Genomic DNA, 17,023 nt, shown 5'->3' on the forward strand with positions numbered 1-17,023 from the left:
TGTGACCCAGTATGGCTGTTATTATGTTCTTAATGTTTATTTGAGTTAGTTCTTTTCTTCTCATTTCGGTACATGGACTAAGGCTTTAGGAGAAAATACCTTTGTTACCTTTGAGCACCCTTGGGGAAAAATTGGCAGGTGCTCTGTACCCACCGGCAGCCAAGCTCCCCTCTCCGCCCCACACCCACCCCACCTCACCTCATCTCTGCCTCCTCCCCTGAGCGCGACACTTCCCCACTTCTCCTCTCAGCGCTTTCCACCGCAAAACAGCTGTTTCGCAGCGTAACAAGCTCCGGGAGTGCAGAGGGAGGAGCGGGAATGCGGCGCGCTCAGGGGAGGAGGCAGGGAAGAGGTGGGGCTGGTGCAGAGATTTGGGGAAGAGGTTGGAATGGGGATGGGGCAGGGGCAGAGGAGGGTCGAGCACCCACCGGCACCAGCAGAAGTCGGCGCCTATGCTCCTAGGCACCCCCTCATGGTCTCAGGGAAGCCCTGCAAGTGATCCCCTCAGCTCAGTTTCCCTCTTGGATCCATGGTAACTTCATGGAGTCTTGTCCTCTAGTCCCAGAGCAGTTGATTAACAAATGTATAAATATTCCATAACAAAAGTCCCAAAACAATCCATATCACCCCAGTGTATGTAGTCCTTAAGATCAGAGATCCTCTTGGGCATTACCATAATATTTACCTAAGGCTGCGATGTTGGCATGGGTATTTTAGTGAAAGTCAAGGACAGGATGTGGGAAATAAACAATAAATCATGGAAACATCCACAGGGCCGGCGTTGGGGGATAGAAAGCAAACATATACACACCAATGAGTTACCATCCAAAATCTAAGAGTGACAGAGTTGTAATGATCGGTCTGTTCAAAGTGTCTTTCAGTGCAGACCCAAAAGGGAGCCCTTGGTGGTCTCTGGCTTCAGTTTAGAGTCTGGTCTTTCAGAGTTCAAACCGTCAAAAAAGATGAAGTTTCTTCTTGTCGGGGATTTTTGTTCCCTTCCCCCAGAGTTCCAGACGATGGGACTAGTTCACATGCATGTTTCCTCTTCATAGGTGGTGGTGGTGATGAACAGTCAACCGTTTTTTATCCTCTGGTGTTCCACAATGGTTTGTCTGGTGTCTATAGGCAATCTTTTGTTGGGCAGGAGCTAACACCTCTTATGGTTTCACATTTAGTCATGCTTCTCTTCTGACTGGGGAGGGGTGTGCTGGTGGTTTACCATTGCAGAGAAAACACTTTTACAATTGCAGAACAAACACTGAAAATATTACCTTATACCATGGGGTATGGAATATTATAAGCGAGATTATGAAATGCTTGTATCAGAGTCTAAACACCAAATAGTTTTATAAGACTGATACCTATTTTGAGCAAAACTAAGATACAGGTGACCTAGTCTGGTCTCCAGTTATGAATTTGTCAGTTCTTAGTTAATGCCTGCAGTCTGGGAAAGAGCTGGCATTTGGCCTGCCGGCGTCACAGCTTTACAGTAAGGAATTATAAAATGGTGGTGCATAATGACTGTGGTAGGCAAGTAAACACACATATGGCAGCAACTCACATGTAGCCTTGCACATATCCATTAGAAGTTATTTTTAATCACAAGAAAGCACTGGGGACCAGATTTTCAAAGGTATTTAGGCCCCTAAAGATGTAGATAGGCATCTTGTGGGATTTTTTAAAGAATCATCCTATTACGTGTCTATCTGCGTCTTTAGGTGTCTAAATACCTTTAGGGTATGTCTATACTACCTGCCAGATTAGTGGGCAGCGATCGACCCCCGAGCGCTCTCCTGTCGACTCCTGTACTCCACTGCCGCGAGAGGCGCAGGTAGAGTCAACGGGGGAGTGGCAGCAGTCGACTCACCGCAGTGAAGACACCGCAGTGAGTAGATCTAGGTATGGTGACTTCAGCTACGTTATTCACGTAGCTGAAGTTGCATAACTTAGATCGATCTTCCCCGCCCCACCCCCCCCAGTGTAGACCAGGCCTTAAAAAGCTGGACCTGGGTTACTCCCTATCCTTATACACTCTGTTTCCTACACATGATCACTAGCTACCTAGTTAATACTCTGTTAAGCTGGACATATGCAATATCTTTACGCTCTGACCACTGCACTGTTGCTTTTAACTTCCTTCATTAGGGGAGTGATAATGGAAAGAATAAAGAAAGAGAATTTCACCTCTAGGTTACCAGGTCAGGATTTAAATTTTTAGTGGCCAAAAATTGTTCCCATCCCATAGATGTCCTAGCCTAAAGTGGGCACACAAAAGTACCGTATATACTCGTTCATTAACCCGTTCATTTATAAGCCGACCCCCGCAAAATGGAAAGGTAAAAAAGGCAAAAACTGTTGTGACCCTTTCATAAGCTGACCCTATATTTCAGGAGTTGGCAAACTTTGGCTCCCGGCCCGTCAGGGTAAGCTGCTAGCGGGTCAGAACATTTTGTTTAGCGGGAGCATCTGCAGGCATGGAGCCCATCAGCTCCCAATGGCCATGGTTTGCCGTTCCCAGCCAATGGGAGCTGCAGGAAGTGGTGCAGGCCGAGGGACATGCTGGCTGCCACTTTCTGCAGCTCTCATTGGCTGGGAACGGCGAACTGCAGCCACTGGGAGCTGAAGGGCACCGTGCCTGCGAATGCTCCAGATAAACAAAATGACAATGTATTAGATATTCAATTCAATAATTCAATAAAGCTTAAAATTGTCAAGTTTTGGTGTAGATCCGTTGATAAGCCGATCCCCGCTTTTTAATGCTTCAGTTTTTTACCAAAAATATTTGGCTTATGAATGAGTATATACGGGTAGTTCTTTCTGGTTCTACAACTAGTAAAGGTTTTAGAGATATTCTTTATGCTTAGCTTCAGTATGACAAAACTTCAAGTTTAAAGATAGTTATTTTCCTTCTAAAGCTTTTGTGTGTTCAAATAATTACAGTACTTTGCTAGCATATACAACATAAAACCTCTTTTGTCCCTCATTTTAATGAGTTAAACACGGTACAGTAGAACAGTTCTTTACAGTAGAACATCTCTAATTTGAGCTAATAGAGAACCCATTGCAAATTACTGAATGTTGTGGATCAGCAATTAAGTGAACAATTACAATTTTAAAAAAAGTAAGCTAAGAAGCAAAGTACATTTTGTGATGCATTATCCTTATTCACTTATTTTGACAGGTGAAGATTTAGTTTTTTTTATGATACTTCACAGTATAATATATTTTATAGCTATAAAAAATTCTTAGCACAAGAGATCTCACTATGGCACTCTGTTAAATTTCAGAGAAGGAAAGTGCAGATTGTGTACATATTAGTGAAGTGCAGATAAGCAAGTGTCTACTGTACAGCGTGTGATATACATATATATTTTTATAAAAGTCTAGCTAAAATAGCATATGTAATGCAAGATGAAATCTCTCAAACATTTTAGCCAGCCAGTTGTTCTACATCATCTGTATTATGATAGCACATCATTAATGACATAAGTGATTGCTGATGGTCCTGTTCCCTCTTGCTTCAAGAGCATTTGATCATTCCAAAAATTCTCATTGTAGCATAATTTCTAGTGGTCTAAACAGAATCTTTGACTTCAAGAGAAGTTTATCTTTATTTAAGGGGGGAAAAACATATTTACTATTCAGATGTGAGTTATCATCCTGTCATTTAAATGAAAGGTGTGTGTAACAGGAGGTACTGGATACTGACTGTAGCCATGTGACATGGTACAGTAACTCCTCGCTTAACCTTGTAGTTATGTTCCTGAAAAATGCTACTTTAAGTGAAACGATGTTAAGCAAACCCAATTTCCCCATAAGAATTAGTGTAAATAGGGGAGGTTAGGTTCCAGGGAAATTTTTTTTGCCAGATAAAAGACATATACAGTATAAGTTTTAAATAATTTTAAACAAGAAATTTAATACTGTACTCACCAATTATGATTGTGAAGCTTGGTTGAGGAAGGCGCGTAGCAGGTCAGGGCGCGGGGGCTTGCCCCGTTCCACCTGCCCGGCATTCCTGCTCCCCGTCTAGAATGGGCAAACAACAGTATAACGGAATATTGCGTGTCTTTAAACTAGTATGATCTGTAATAGATCAGCAACCTAATAATGAAACAATGTTAACCGGGACGACTTTAAGTGAGGAGTTACTGTATAAGCTTTTGTAACCCTGAACCAGCTCAGAAAGTCAAGACAGACCTTTTACCAGCACTCCTGTGTGTCACACCTTTACTAAAGGTGGAGCTAAAATTCATGCCCCCAAGAAAGTAGTGGGAGTCCCTTCTGAACAGAATTTATCTTTCCTTCCTCACTGACTTTGAACCAGATGCCATGAAAAGCTAGAGAAGGTGGAAATATGGAAGAATCCTACTAGCGCCTCCATAGTTCAGATCGCATGGAGATTTGTATTTAAAGTGAGGATAAAATTCTGTAATTCACACTTTAACGATTCAATTAAATCGCTTTAACACAATAATTCTTCAAATTTTTTGCAATATATTTTCATGAGAGATTCAGTAACCGTGGCAGAAATGAGCCTTTTCTGAAATTACCCCAGACAGTCCAAGGTTTTTTGGAGGCCCTTTATAGCTAAAACACCCATCCTCATTATAAACTGCAAACTTCATATACATGTATATTTTCATAAAATCTCACATATTAGTAGCACAGTTTTCAAAAGTTACATCTTTTGATGTAAACTCCTCATATTCATTATAATCCAATGTAGAGCCACAAATGTGCCAGCTCCATCTGTTCTCTGGTGTAGGCCAGTTTGCCTTCTTGACTCCCCAGCTACATTCTGTGAATTTGGGATGTCATAGGATGGAGAGTGGGGAGTGGGGCTGTGCCCAGGAGTGAGGAAGGATGATGTGACGAGAGTGGGTTCTGCAGGGGGGAGATGGTGAAGGAAAAATTCAGAGGAGAGAAGAGAAATATTCCAACAAGTTGCTTATAATTTTTTGGGGGAAAACTGCATTCTTATGAATCGTAGGAAATTTGTCAGATTGCAGCTCCTCCATGATCCAGCATGTCAAGTTAGCCCCATTCCCACCTCAGCCTCCTACTATGTGCAATATCTGCTAAGATGTGAAATGTAAATTCCTCAACCAGAGCTTCTGAAAGCTGAAGAATTAAGTTGTATGAGTGCTTTGCACCATGCTGAACTCTGTGTGTTCAAATAATTGCTGCATGTGTGTTCAGTTTCTCTCTGCTGACACAAAAGATGTAGATTTGCAAGGATAACAGTTGTAATTATCTGTAATCATAATGTTGGGTTCTGGAAAAGGAATACATACTGCCCATTTAATAAGTGATAACAGCAGGAAAACAGGCACTCTTATGTACATTCTATTTAATGAGTAAAATGCATGTGTTGGTTATGAATTGTTAAGCCAAAAATAGGTATAAAGGACATGTTTTGAATTGTAAACATGAGCATATGGCTCACAAGGCTTCTTGGAACTTGATTTTTTTTGAAACCTGAAAAGCATGGAGCCATGTACAAAAATGTGCATTAAATGTGTGTGCAGTTATCAAAGTTGCTACCACATCTCCTATTTGTGCACACAAATGGCACAGAATACCTGACAAGTGGCACATGCAAATACCTCATCATTGTGTATGCTATTATTGTCATCATGTATAAATAAAACATACATTTATTGCCCTTGCGCCTGGCCTGAAATTTTCAAAACCAGGCCCACACTATCTAAGGGTACATCTCCACTGCAATCCAAGGTGTGACTGCAGCTTGGATAGATGTATTTGTGGTAGCTTTGTCCATGCTAGTTTGGCTAAAAGTAACTGTGCAGATGTGGCACCACAGGCTTAAGCATAGGCTGCACAAGAAGGCTGGGAACCCTGTGTACCTTCTCGCATTGCTAGCCCACGCTGAAATCTGTGCCCCACATTGTTAGCTATATTAGCATGGGTATGTCTATCCGGTCTTTAATCTCACCTCAAAGGAGATATAGTGTTAGTTGATCACCATACAGCGCCATCACTGGCTGTAAGAGAGATGAGCTCAGCAACAAACCAGTGTAGGATTTTTTCACTCTGACATGCTTGTTAATATTTTGACGGGAAACTGTATATTACTTATTTTCATTGTTTATTATTATTTATAGTCAGATATATCCATTATGTTACATTACACTACACTACACGCACGTGCACACAAAGTACATAGGGATATGTGGGTTTTTGTTCATTCTGAAATCTGGAAAGGGAAGCTTTTAAAATATTCATAACAATCTTGCTGAAATGCAGAACCACCACCACAAGTTGTAGTTCTTATTCCTTCTGCTTCCATTTTCCCATTTTGTAGGTACACATTTTCAAACGCTGCTCTTGCCATTTGCATTAATTTCTCTTATCTAGAACATAAACAAACAGAGACTTGCCAAAGCATTTTGTTTTAAAATCCTGATCTGTACTGTTATCTGGTGCTGCTGGAATTTAAATTTGGGTGGAGTTCAAATTAAGATGCTTTTAAACTTTCATTTTAGTTCTGATAACTCTAATCTTGTGTAATGTTAAGAAATGGTTTGTTCATCAAGTGTGATAATTTAAACCTGAACAGACTTCCTGACAGGTTTTGACATTACCGATTTTTAATTTTAAGTCTGCATTTCATCAAGATGTATGTATTATTGGGAATTAACACTGGTTAGATTATTTTTCCCTAACTACCTTCCAAGTTAATGACAACAGACTAATAAAATGTGTAACAAATTGTTCCAATGCCTCTCTTTTTAAAACACTGAATAATATTTTGGTGCATTAAAACAGAATCCCAGTTTTGGAAGAGATGATGGACAGATGAATCTGAGAAACTGCTACAGACATTGGATTTTAGGAATTTTGCTTTTTTGGAACTGGAGTGCATGAATGGAAGGGGAAGAAACACTATTTTTACTTACGTTGGGCTACTGCATTCTATTGACAGGCTGTAGAGTCAGAGAAACTGCAAATAGAATGGTATTCTTGACACACTAGATATTGTGGATGAAATCCTGGCCTCTTCTAGGTCAAGATTTCACCTCAGGGGCTAGATTCACAAGGGGGACTGAGACATCTAGCTGCCCCTTTAGATTTCTAAGTCCAACTTTTAGGTGCCACTGGCATTCACAAACCCCCACTCCGCTGCTGCCTGACCCTGTAGGTGGCTAAAGTCCCATAGTGCTCAAGTTCTGCCAGTAAAGTCCCAATGGCACCTAAATTTCTTCTAGAAAGCATGTGCAAATCTATGTCCTAAATGTGTTTAGTTGCTTAGCACCTAAGCCCCAGTGAGATCCTCAAACTTGCACGTTTCCCTGCTTATCTCACCTTTGGGGTTCAATCCAGTAGGTGTGCTCTCAGCACGCCTAATCTGTGGGGAGTTGGTGGTGCTGCCCCTGAAATGTGGGAGAACTAAGTTAATATCTCCACTCTTCCTGGTTTTGAGCAGGGACTGGAACCCAGGTTTCCCATCTCCCACGTGAGTGCCTTAACCACTGAACTATAAGATATGTGGGGGGGCCGGGGAGGTTCTCCATCTCTCCTGTTGAAGCTGTTCCACGTTGTGTAAATAATTCAATATTTATTGAGTCAGAGAGAGAGAGAGAGAATGACCCTGTACCCCAGTGGTTAGGACACTCACCTGGGAGACCTGGGTTCAAATCTCTGCTCTAGATCAGGCAGGGGGCATCATTACCACCTCCTCCTCCTTGTTTTGTTTTTTGCAAGGAAGGGCTGATCTGCCTTAGGTGCCTACCTCTACCTCCAGGAGAGGGTTCATGGCTGTGAAACCCAAGCAGACAGAGGCACCTCCTTGTGACCCAGAGTTAGGCTCTAACTCCCTTTTGAGGAGCTGGGCTTAAGTCAATCCTCTCCTAGTCTTTTCCTTCTGGGTGGCTCAGGCAGCTGCCTGCTCAGCAAGCTGATTTCTGTGAATCCCTTTTTTAGGCACCCAATTCTCTGCAGGCATTGGCTAGGGAGCCTGAGCATCTAACTTGGGCTTGTGTATTCCACTGTGCAGCAAGGCACCTGAAAGTTAGGTGTTGCAACACAGAGTAATGTAAGGCAAGTCTCCCTTGTGAAGCTAGTCCCTGGTGCCTGCATTCCTTCAGCACCCAAAATATCCCTTGAATTCAGTGCCATTGTGCAGCAAATGTAAGAATGAGCGCCCCGCCCTCCCGCCCGACAGCAGTGAAGGCACGACAGCCTGGGCTTCAGTGCAGGCTAGCAATGAGACATACCTAGTATTAGGAGCAGACTTGTACATCCATGCGGAAGTCCATACCGCACCAGCTTCACTGCTATTTTTAGTATGCTAGCTAAAATAAAGCTAATGCAGGTATACAATCACATCTTCAACTGCAGTGTAACTATAACCTATATGTCATCAATATAAAAAATCGTAAATGAATTTGCAGCCTCAGTGACATGACTGATATACAGAATACACTATATTGAATCTTCCAAAGGCAGACTAGCCTGATTTACTATAAATACCTTACAATCTCTCTCTTTATTCTGCATTGTCTGTCAGTGTTTTTAAATAACAACACTCTAATAATCAAAGGGAATTAATGCCTTTACCACTGATAATCAGACACTTCACAGCACCTTAAAGTCATTATTTCATCATTAATGTAAAACAATCAATAATGATTCAGTTCCAAGTTGAATGAGATAGATGGGTTATTCATCCTCATTTTGGACTGTAAAAAATTATTACGGTTTCTTTGTTAATGTTATGTTAATTGTTACAGATTTCATACATTAATATTAAACAAGAAACCCTTGGAGAATGCCACCTTGTGATATCACTAGCAAGCGGAATATATGTAATAATGATATGTACTATCAACTTTAATTTTTTTCAGTTTTTAACTTTTACGGCCAGATACAGTCTCACTGGTACAAGCTGGCTGCTTAAATTGCCTGGGGTAGCACAATGTTTCTGGTCAATCTGTCCTTTAATTTAACATACAGCATAAGAATTTAATACCAGTAAAAGTTGGATCCAATCCAATGACCATTGGGAGCTAAGTGACACTTTTTGTATAGTTTCCTTCACACACTGTCTCATTTCAACTAATAGAATTGCAGCAGGGAAAGTAGTTGGATAGAAATAGTAACCATTGGTTGTGTGACAAATGTGCCTCTTTTGTCACATCAGGGCTCAGTGTTTCTCCCCCTGGCATTGAGGGGGACCTGGGGTAAATCAGTCCTATTCTGCAGATTTAATACTTCATATTGGCCTATTTACAGGATAGGATTTAAGATTGATTCAAGGGCTTCTTTAAAAAAAAAAAATTTAACTCCTCCTGGAGCACTGCCTCTTCGTCTGTTGGCTCCACCCTCTTTAAACTACTCTGGGCCCAATTATGCTGGGAATCAAAGCCTCCTCCCCAAACAGAAATAAAAATAAGATTTCCCCTTATAGGGTTAAAACAGCTCTTGACCTAGCAGAAACATTTTTCCCTCACTGAACACAACCTTTCTGCAGCTTACTTCTCATTCCACCTCTCCTTTCTCCCACATTGGAAGAAGTTTTTAAAGATCACAGGCTGCCCTTAATTAGACTCAGGTGTCCCTAATTAACCTGAGATAACCTCTTTCGGGTCATAGAAAAAGGGCTTTAACCAATCTAAGACTGATATACTTGCCTTCAACCACACTTCCAGATCCGCTTGCTCCTTTGATGCTTTTGAGGAGCAGTGGGCGCTGTCCGGGGTTCTCTGCTCAGTGTCCCCATCAGGTTTCCTGGTTTTGGCCCTTTGACCCCCACACCTGTTCCTGGGTTTTGGTTTTTTTTTGTTGTCCCCTGACTTTAGTTGAGTTCGGGGATCTGTAGCTCCTCCCTAGGCTGGGGGAGGGGCCTTTAGCTGTGGGCTTACACCTATCCACTTCCCAGTACCCACACCTCCAGAGTGGACAGGTCTGCTCCGGGGCCTCTCTCTTCGGGGAGGGCACTGTTGCTTAACCAACTGATCCTGTCCATGCTCTGGCACCAGCTCAACACCCTGAGCCTGACATCGGGTTTCCTGGCCAATCTCCAGAAGCTGATACTGGAGTTCTTTTGCCCAGGACTACACGGGATGTCTGCAGGGGTTTTGTCCCCCGTAATCAGTTGAGTTCCCAGGCTCAGTGAATCCTTCCCAAAGGCTGGAGGAGGGTCTTTTAGCCATAGGCGGACTTATGCCCACCCACTTCCCTGGAATTTCAATAGGACCACACCTCCAGAACTGTCAGGTCTCACTTTTTGTCACAGTTGAGTTACCTGTAATGTCAGAATGGCTCCATTCAAAAGTGACATGAGCTAATAACCTGACCCCCAACAGTCCATAATCATAACTACATGAAAAGTTTGAAGATGCTGTTTTATTGTTCAGGTTAAAAATAAAAATCCGACAACTTTATAAGTTAAAATTCTTTAAAATAACAATTTTAAAAATTTAACTAATAAACTTATTTATTTATTTGTAAATTCTCAGAAATTATTTCAACACTCATCCTTTCTAATTGTGAGGATGTTCTATATTCTTTGTTCATGACAAAGATATTGAAGTACTGCTTTAAGTGGAAAATTCAACCTTAACTTAGGAGTCTCAACTAGTGCCTCCATAAAATACTAAACTGTCACAGTTTGCATACATTATAGCATTTTGTTATGCGTATGTAGAAGTACTATGACAAATTTGACAAAAATATTGAAGTTCAGGTGCTGAGATTACTTCATTTCCCTTTGTGGCACCCTTTATGATGCATTTTGTCACTTCCTCCCATCTCAAACAATGTGTGTGAGTGGAATTTATAAGATGATAGAATTAGGACTTATTTTGCATTCATGGCCAATTATATCTGGTTTAATTTGAAGGCATGGATTTTTTCCTTAGAACAGGTCATTAACATGTTGTAAAAGTTTTTTGCATAAAATATTTGACCTCTTGACGTATGCTTGCAAAAAACATAGGCTGGAAATTATTTTTTTTTGTTATCATATCCTCTCTAAAATTATCCTTTAACCTTTTTCAACGTTTATGTTACTGCTAGACACCTACAAAGGCAGAAAGTTTAATACAGGCAACTCAGGGAAGAAATCTTTTTTTTTTTTTGGTGCTTTTGAAATACTAGCTATTTTTTAGACATTTTACTTGTAAAAGAATCCCACATAATGTGCAGAATTAGACCTATCTTTAATTGTTTTGATCTAGTTTTCAAATTCCTTGCATATATTATACTGTTAGTATGTGTGTGTGTTTTCCCCAGGGATTTTTTCTGCTGTGTGTGGAAATATAGAGAAATAGCTAACTACATTATGGATTATGTTCACTTTTTTCTAGGGGAAAAATATTTATAGTTATTCTAATATAGAATCTAGACAATGGAATTTAAATAAGAAGGCTGAGAATGGCAGAGTAAACGTCATACAGCAGCTATTTCTCACAAAGAAGCTTTAGATATTTTTGTTGCTGGAGCTATTATTTTAAAATTACAATTATTGTAATGTTTAATAGACTTTTACTAAGAAGACTCAAAGAAATATAAAACTCAAAGAAAACACAGCTAGTATATGGATATACACAGGAAAACAAACATTTTCTTAACAGAGGCCCAAATTTTTGAAGCTGTGTGCCTATAAAATATATGCAAGGCTCCTGAGCCTATTTAATTATTTATATTTAAGTGATTTGTTTTTTCAAAGATGCTGAGCACTTAAAACCCCATTGTCTTCAGATAGATTTGCAGGTGCTCCATACATGTGAAAGTCAGGCCTTTTATATTTAGGTGCTCAATCTTAGGTATTAGCACTGAAGTTTTTTGCCAGAGGTCTCTTTCTGTTTCTCTCTCTCTCTCTCTCTCTCTCTCTCTCTCTCTCTCTCACACACACACACACACACACACACACACACACACACACACACACACACACACACACACGTGCTTACTTATGGTGGCTAAAAACTTCAACATTATAGTCCACAGTACAAAGAGTAGTAACAGCTAGTTCTCCACTCAGTATGGCATAGTACAAATATTTCTGGGTTTCTCTGCTCTTACTTCCTTGTCTAAAAGGCAATCGAGTATTTAAGTAACTACCATAAGAGTCACTTTTGGGATCAGTAATTATTTTTTTCTATTGCAAGAACTTCCTATGTCTTTGCAATCCATCTTTCTAATGATGGTGAGCTGAGATTTTGCCATTCCACCACTACCATTGTACCATTGCTAATAATAAATTCTGAAATAGTTGGTTAATTTCAGTGTACCTACCTCACTTATTCCCCAAAAGAGAAGTGCAGAAGACAATACAAATTAACATCCCAATATTTCAGAACAATGACTAAAAATCTGTTCCCCAAATGTAGAGTAATTTTTAAAACAAAAAATGGGCCTGATTTTCGGTAAGTTGATAGGCATACATTTTGCAGATACAATCTAGCTATATGAAACATGCAAAATGGGTATTATATTACAAATATAGGCATATATCTCTCTAGAAATGTCATGTTCAGGTCAGCTATAGAGGTCAGCTATAAAAACGACTCTAGAGAATTTTAGTAATAAATACTTATGGGAAGGTATGCCTATACTGTACAATTTTCTTTCCCTGGGGCAGTGTCCAGCTCTCATTATTTATCAGTAGAAATAATTCAAGTGTTTTTTGAAATTCCATCTGTCAGAGAAAATGGGACTTCTCGGTTATGTTATAGGAAAGTTAAGAGGCACCATTACTGAAATGTGTGACAACTACTTGAATTATAAAATGTTTAGTTATAAGAATTTGCTCTCTGAGGACCAATTCTGCAAGGACTGCTTTCAAAACACTACATATTATTGAACCCTGGAAGTTTGGTAAAGGAGGGTGATATGTTTTGTATATAAACCAGGGACTTTTATGAAACCCTTTTCTTATTTCCATGTACAGATTCCTATTGGGAAGAGCTTCCTACGCTTCTCCATTGTGCAGCTAAGTTTGGATTAAAGAACCTTGCTACTCTTTTACTCCAGTGCCCTGAGGCAAGTCAGGCTTGCAGAATAACCAACAAACATGGAGAGAACCCAGCACATATTGCTGGAAAGCACGGGCACAACGAACTCCAAAAAATCATTCAAGAATTTTCAGTAAGTTTGTATACTTTTCCACAATGTTCATTGAATATGTAAGACCAGCTGCTTAGCAGTCCTGTTACAGGATAGAATCTTCTTTGAAAGAGTTACTGATATTTGTCAAACCCTAATTACTGTTTGTCAAACCCTAATACTAATACCTTCTCTTTAAAAACATTATGTGCTGGATTCTGGCTGCCCCAGCATGGATGCATGACAGGTGGGGCAGGATACGAGAACCCTTCCCACTTTTGCACTGATATAATGGGCAGCCAGAATGTCAGTGCTTTCAAACCTAAGTGTAGTGGTATTGGAATTGGAGGTAAGATAGCACAGTGAGAAGTTGTCCATATGGTATGTCTAGGTCTGTGCTGCCTGCACTGCAACAAGCAATCAGAGCTGTGGGAACCTCAAGCTGCTTCTCTAAAGAGAATGTAAGGACATGTAAAAACTGCTTCCGAATTCTCCCCACAGTGTTTTGAGAAGCATTAACATTCTGCCTTAACATTCCACAAGGAAAAATTCCTTTGAACACCTCTCTACTCTCACCTTGAGTATAGACCTGACTATAAAAGCCATTCCAGAGCCATAAACAAACAAATAAGGCCTGATTCTATCTCCCATATCCATACTAAGCAGTTCTTTATTCTACATGCTGTGCAATGGAACTTGTCAATAAGGCACTACTTCATATGAGCAAAAATGAGAGAGTATAGCTGTGATGAGATATACAAATACACTGGCCAAGAGGCTGTGGGCTCAATCAGCCCTGTTCCCTACACCTCCAATAGGTGCTGCCATTTATACTACCATGGCTTTCCTGCTATTGTTATTGGCGAGAGCAAAACTAGCTCAGGTTTGTTCACATGTGCTGTACTCATACCTCTGACTGCAGTGTAGGCATACTCTAAAAGACGTAAAGCAGACTAAGAGTAGGCATAGGGATATAATACATAACCAGGTAAATATTGTGAAGAATTGGCTCGGCTTTGTGAGTTGCATGGCTTTTTGTCGTTGTTGATGCTTGTTCTGTTGGGGAGTAGATGTTGAGTGGCAAATGGCAAAATTGGGAATGCTGGCAAGAAAGGAGATAAGAAAAGGAAGGAGGGATACTCAGAGCTTATCATCTGTCTAGCCGTGATGATGAGGCAGGGTTTTATAGGCGTCACAGTAGAGGCAAGTCTTAAAGAGGGATTTGAAGGAGGATCAGGTAGTGGCCCTGTGGATAATAACTGAGAATTTTTTGCATGCATAAAGAGCAGCATGGGAGAAAGCATGAAGGTATTTAAGGGAGAAACTGCCTTGTGGGTAGTAAAGTCTGGGAACACTGATGAAGTGAAAACATGGTTGAGGTCATGATAAGTTACTAGTCTCATTTTCAAAAGTGACTAGGCACTTATCAACCTAAGTCCTATTCAATTTCAATCTGGCCCTAGATACCGAAGTCCCTTCTGAAAATGAGATTTAAGCTTCTTAGTCAGTTACAGATAGCAACAGTGAGTGGAGCAATGCCTAAGTACCTTTAAAAATCTGGGCCCATCTCCTTAATTGGTGTATACTGGCAAAGTTCCCTTGACATCAGTGGCGCTGCATCCATTTACACCAGCTGTGGATCTGGCCTATAATTTCAAATACTGCAGCTGTGACTAGCCGTTTCAACCGTTCTCTCTCAGGGACTCTCTTGAGATTAGGTGAAAAATAGAATTTGAGGATTCACAGTATTCTGTCCGACCCTGACACTGGGAGTTTCTAATTTTGTACTAGTCTATTCTGGATCACAGTTTTGTTCTCATTTACCTCCTGTCATGCTGTCTAGGATGGCTCATGACTGTGAGTGCCTACATCAGGGCAGACTGTCAAAAACAGGGCAGACAGCCCAAACTGGTAGTGGGTTTTATAATTAGATTTCACCAAGCCAGTAATGAATGTGAACTGCGGGATCACTAGAACAGTCCTACCATTAAGTCACAGGCAGTCCTCTTAACCTCTCCAGTCTATCTTGTGAGCCGGGCAAACTGGACTTAGTGATAATGGTCTTTTACACCAAAAAATCACACAATATTCAGATTGCTTCTAGTCCCAAGAGATGAGACACTTACTCCAGATCAACAGATACCCTAGATCTTACACCAAAGACAATGCCTGTAGCCAATTCTGTAATAAACTATCTAAAGTTTTATTAACTGGGAAAAAGAAATAAGAGAGTTATTTACAGGTTAAAGCAAGCAAACATATACACACAAATGAGTTACCATCTAGATCCTAAGAGTGACAGAGTTGTAGTGAGCTATCAGTTCAAAGTGTCTTTCAGGGCAAATCCAGGAGGTAACGCCTGGCGATCTCTGGCTTTGGTGATGTCTACACTGCACACTGTACAACAGCGCGGCTGTGCCACTGTAGCTGCGCCATTGTAAAGTACGCTGTGAGGCCACTCTTTATCTCCAGGAGAGAACTCTCCCAGCAACAACCGGGATGGTAGCTTTGTCGCTGGGGGTGCAGCTCCCGCCGACATAGCGCTGTCCACACCAGCACTTTTCATTATTAAAACATTTGTATTCAGGTGTGTGTTTTTTTCACACCCCTGAGCAACCAAAGTTTTAACGACAAAAGTGCCAGTGTAGACAAAGCCTTGAGCTTGGTTTCTTTGGCCCTGTTACCATTCAAACAGCAGAAGGGATGAAAAATCTTCACATCAACTGTTTTCATTTCCCTCTTCCAGCATTCACAGTGTACTTCCCCATGGGTAGATGGGGGCAATTAACAAAGCCTTTGTTTTATAATGGCCCAGTTAAATGTTGATAGTCCTCCTGGATGGATGGCGGGGGGATGGGGGAATGGGGGTAGGGAAACATGGAGAGATGATTCCTTTGCCTGGGATCAGAAGTTCAGAGCAAACATTTTCTAAGTTATAAAGCAAAACTTACATATTTTCTTATAGCCTGGACTACAGACGTTACAAGTGAAATTAATACATGCATTTCATGCAATTTACAAGCATTTCATGAAGTCTAAACACTACTACATTCTTACAAGACTAATACCTATGTTGAGCAAAACTAACATACAGGTGAACTGGTCTTGTCTCCAGCTCTGAGTTTTTGGTTCTTAGCTAATGCCTGCAGTCTTGACAAGAGCTGCACCTGGTCACACCTCCAATATACATTAAATATGGGCAGAACTACATTACAGCAACCATATGAATTAGTAAGACTTTCCAGTACATGAGTACTCTCCATCATCTGAAGAAGTGGGTTTTTTACCCATGAAAGCTTATGCCCAAATAAATCTGTTAGTCTTTAAAGTGCCTCCGGATTCCTCGTTGTTTTTGTGGATACAGACTAACACAGCTAACCCTCTGATACTCAGCACCTGAGTGAGAGCTAGCTTGCAATTTATTCACAGTATCCCAGTTTTTTCTCCAAGAGGACAATTATGTGACAATGAGAAAATATTGCAGCTTACTGTGTTTGTTATAACAAGTTACAGCAATAAGAGTAAGCCAACTTTAATTGGTTATTGCACATTTTATTATTGATACTATATGCTGTATAAATTATTCTAGAAAATCAGCAAGGAACCTGGTTTTAAGTGTGTTATGAAAGATTTACATCATGGGATGCTCTTTTTTAAATTAAAGTAGCTAATGGGATACAGCCATATATCCCCCAGGACCACTTCAAAGTACTATATTGTATTTACACTCAATGTGGGACAGGAGAGTTGAGAGGACTTATCACCCGCCCACACACACACTATGTCTTTCATCTGTAGAACACTGATTCAAATTCAACTCAGATCAGTAGGTTGCTGGTCACATGCCATTTATTAATATACAGATACCCACTACCACAGTCTGAGTAAAACAGCTCAGTGACTGAATGGGACTGATTAGCTGTTTGATGAACACTGTCACCTGTACAAG

The 17,023-nt window shown here is 40.6% G+C and overlaps 1 protein-coding gene across 2 annotated transcripts in view; it reads left to right on the top strand.

The window, feature by feature from the left end:
• The window catches only part of BANK1 (B cell scaffold protein with ankyrin repeats 1), a 284,727-nt gene that overhangs the window by 105,639 nt on the left and 162,065 nt on the right, over nt 1-17,023 (top strand). For both annotated transcript variants that reach the window (XM_038401089.2, XM_043513193.1), the window contains exon 8: nt 12,920-13,116. In XM_038401089.2, coding sequence (XP_038257017.1) covers nt 12,920-13,116 — 197 coding nt within the window. The remainder of the gene's footprint in view (nt 1-12,919; nt 13,117-17,023) is intronic.

This window comes from Dermochelys coriacea, chromosome 4 (assembly GCF_009764565.3).
Source record: "Dermochelys coriacea isolate rDerCor1 chromosome 4, rDerCor1.pri.v4, whole genome shotgun sequence".
NCBI classification, from domain to species: domain Eukaryota; kingdom Metazoa; phylum Chordata; order Testudines; family Dermochelyidae; genus Dermochelys; species Dermochelys coriacea.